General features: G+C 37.6%; 1 protein-coding gene across 6 annotated transcripts in view; it reads right to left on the reverse strand.

Annotated features, from left to right (window-relative positions):
- Nucleotides 1-3,797, reverse strand: part of PHF20 (PHD finger protein 20) — a 176,320-nt gene that overhangs the window by 132,707 nt on the left and 39,816 nt on the right. For 2 of the 6 annotated variants that reach the window (XM_017513035.2, XM_017513060.2), the window contains one exon: nucleotides 798-892. The exons of the other annotated variants lie outside the window; for them this stretch is intronic. In XM_017513035.2, coding sequence (XP_017368524.1) covers nucleotides 798-877 — 80 coding nt within the window. In that variant the 5' untranslated portion in view covers nucleotides 878-892. The remainder of the gene's footprint in view (nucleotides 1-797; nucleotides 893-3,797) is intronic. 6 annotated transcript variants of the gene reach the window in all.

The raw sequence follows: 3,797 nt of genomic DNA on the forward strand, positions 1-3,797 counted from the left end.
AGAGACGGGGTTTCACCGTGTTGACCAGGATGGTCTCGATCTCTTGACCTCGTGATCCACCCGCCTCGGCCTCCCAAAGTGCTGGGATTACAGGCTTGAGCCACCGCGCCCGGCCCTAATTTTTGTGTTTTTCATTGAGATGTGGTTTCACTATGTTGGCCAGGCTGGTCTCAAACTCCTGACCTCGTGATCCGCCTACCTCAGCCTCCCAAAGTGCTGGAATCACAGGTGTGAGCCACCGTGCCCGGCTCACATGTCAATTTCTAAATACCCTTTCCCAATTAAAGAAACCAAGCCTTGTATAACTGGCTGAGTCCAAGGTCTGGGATAGAAAAAGTAGAAGGTAAGTTTGGGGTTTCTAATACTGCCGGAAAACAAAAATATGCTAAGGGACTAACATGAATGTGTCAAAAGAACAAAGGAGCTAGTTTAAACAACCTCCCACTGGCCAAATTTGGGATAATTCTAGCAAAAATAACAATGAATGGAACAGACTACACCTCCACATTGAATAATCTTATTCCTTAATACACTTTAAAATAATAAAAATAAAAGCTCTTCTTACAGAAGAGGATCAGCTAATAAAACAGAGTGACAAAACTAGAAAATTACCATTTTTCCATCTCCAGTGTAATAACTAATTCAGGTAAGGATTATCAATGGAGGCTAAATTATTAGGTAAATGGTGTGGGAGGATAATAGGATATTGACAGGTAACAAAAGTATCCCCACAGATTATTTACTACTTGCACAAGGAAAAATATACCTTTATAATGGTGAGAGATGGAAGTCATTACCTTATCCAAGTGATACACGGAACAGTGGGACGACCTAGCTTTATGTGTCCCCCGATGTGATGCAATATGAAACACGGCATTACCACTGAAACACTCTGCAAAAAAAATGTTTAATCTGAAGTCTAGACCTCATTTCCAGTTTACAGGAAATAGAAGAGAATACAAGGAACAAGTTAAACTCAGCATGATAAAAACCATGTGACCAAACCAGAATGTGGGACATTCTACAAAACAACTGTTCAGAACTCTTAAAAATTAAATAAATGATGCTGTGAAGGGGAAAAAACTGGGAAGGGAGAAAGATTGCCATGTAATCAAAACAATCAAAAAGACATAAAAACAAAAATGTAACATGGATCCTGTCTGGAAAAACACTATAAGGGACATTTTTGGAAGAACAAGAATATCTGAATATCTCTGGATATTATATAGTATACAATTATTGCTAAATTAAATAAGTATAAAAAGCAAATGCGCTAACAACTAGTGAATACAGGTGGAATGTATAAAGTTCCCCCAACTTTTTATTATCTTAGAAAATTTTCTCAATAAAAAGCTGGGACTTAGTTACTTTAGGGCCAAAAATAAGAACAAATAATTCAAGGATTCAGAGGTAAAAAGTCACAAGGAAATAAGCAACTAAAAAGTGAACCCTGGCAGGGCATGGTGGCTCACACCTGCAATCCCAACACTTTGGGAGGCCAAGGAGGGCAGATCACTTGAGGTCAAAAGACCAAGACTATCCTGGCCAACATGGTAAAACCCCTCTCTACTAAAAATACAAAAATTAGCTGGGGGTGATGGTGCATGCTGTAGTTCCAGCTAATTGAGAGGCTGAGGCAGGAGAATCGCTTGCACCCGGGAAGCAGAATTTGCAGTGAGATGAGATCTCGCCACTGCACTTGAGCCTGCACTCGACAGAGAGAGACTACGTCTCAAAAAAAAAAAAGGAGGGGGGGACCCTAATTCCCACACATTTCATTTTCATGGACTGAAAATACACACATATACACACACACACAGAGACACAGACACACACACAAAATATGGCTCTCCATTGAAGCAATGCTACCTACTATAATGTAAACAAATCACTTATCAGGGTGAAAACATAACCCCTTTCAGTCTAGAGATAATAAAACAAACTCTCCATTATTCTTGGCAAAGCATTCAAAGTCAAAGATTTTAGCAAAAAATTAAATGTCCAGTAATCTGGATTAGGAAATCAGGTGAACATTATTAGAACGCATTTTTCGGTGTTATTTTTCAGTGTTTTTTTTTGTTGTTGTTGTTGTTAAATTTAGGACTCAGGAACATTCAGATACTCTGGAGAAATTTGGTTACTACAAAAATGCTATGAACACAGTCTACCTTGATTCAAATCCTAGTCCCACCACTGTGTAACCTTGGGCAAATAACTTCATCTCTCTGAGCCTCCTTTTTCATACAGCTAAAATAAGGCTCATAACAGCACCCACGTGAGGGTGCTCCCCCACCTAAAGTCGGGTAGTCTCCCTCTCATGTGGCAGGGTCCGTCTCAAAAAAAAAAGAAAGTGTTCCAGAAAATAATGGAAAAAACCAACATCCTCATGTTCTAAGACTAGTATAATAATGCTACACTAAAACTGAAAACAGAGAGCACAAGAAGAGATCAAAAACCAAAAGCATAATGAACATGAATATCAAAATCTCAAATAAAAAATTAGTAAACTAAATCTAATAATTTATTACATAAATGACCTAATAGGCTTATCCAGGAATTGTTCAACATTACAAAATCTGTTAATGTCGTATACCATACAAACAGATAAAAGGGGAAGCAAAAGAAAAGTAAAAGAAAGATTAAAGGGGAAAATACACATGGTCAATTAATTAGATGCCCAGAAAGCATTAAATTCAATATTACTCAGGCACTGGGAAAAAAAAAAAAAAAACTTCCAGCAAACAAGGAATTGACAGGAACTTCTCTAATCTGATTAAACACATCTACCATGATCCTATGATAAACATCATACTGAATGGTGACATCTCAGATGTGTTCCTGTTAATATCAAACAACAAACTATGGCAGGCATTATCATCACTACCATTCAACATCATGCTGCTAAGATCCTGGTCCACGACCATGGGAGGGAAAAAGTGAAAGAAAGAAAGAAAAAAAGCCAGGAAGGAAGAAAGGAAAAGAAATGAGAAGCAGAGGACTGGAAAAGAAGAGGCAAAATAGTTGTTTGCAGATATATGATGGTCTATATAGAAAATCCAAAAGAACCATTAAGATGAATATGAAAATGGAGAAAGGTTTCTGTGTAAGACCAGCATATAAAACTCACTAGCAATAAAGCCTCATGTACCCATTACACATGGCCGCTTTTGCTTCCTGTCTTCCCACCCTTTCCCCTTCATATCATCTCCTTTTTCTTCCTACTGCCTATATAATCCCAGAATCTTCATATTATCTTGAAGCAAATCACAACATATCATTATATTCATAAATGTCAGTATATAATCTCTAAGAAATGAGAACTCTTAATAAAACAAAACTACAGTTATCATTTCCACATCTAAAATGTTAACAATGATTCTTTAATATCAAATAACCAATCAATGTTCAAACTTCCAACAATCTCATAAATGTCATAAATCTTTTTTAAGCAGTCCGTTTTTGTTTTCAAACTATATAAAATCCACATGTTGAATTTAGTTAACAACAATATTCCTTTATACCAGCAATAACCAAAGAGAAACATAGAGAAACCCTGTCTCTACTAAAATACAAAAAAATTAGCTGGGCGTGGTGAGGCACACCTGTAGTCCCAGCTACTCAGGAGGCTGAGGCCCTGAGGCCAGGGAATCCCTTGAACCTGTGGGGCGAAGGATGCCTTGAGCCAAGATCGTGCCACTGCACTACAGCCTAGGCAACAGATCAAGACTCCACCTCAAAAAGAAAGAAAGAAAGAAAGAAAAGAAAGAAAGAAAGAAAGAAAAGAAAGAAAGAAAGAA

This window comes from Cebus imitator, unplaced genomic scaffold, assembly GCF_001604975.1.
Source record: "Cebus imitator isolate Cc_AM_T3 unplaced genomic scaffold, Cebus_imitator-1.0 Scaffold18, whole genome shotgun sequence".
Taxonomy (NCBI): Eukaryota; Metazoa; Chordata; class Mammalia; order Primates; family Cebidae; genus Cebus; species Cebus imitator.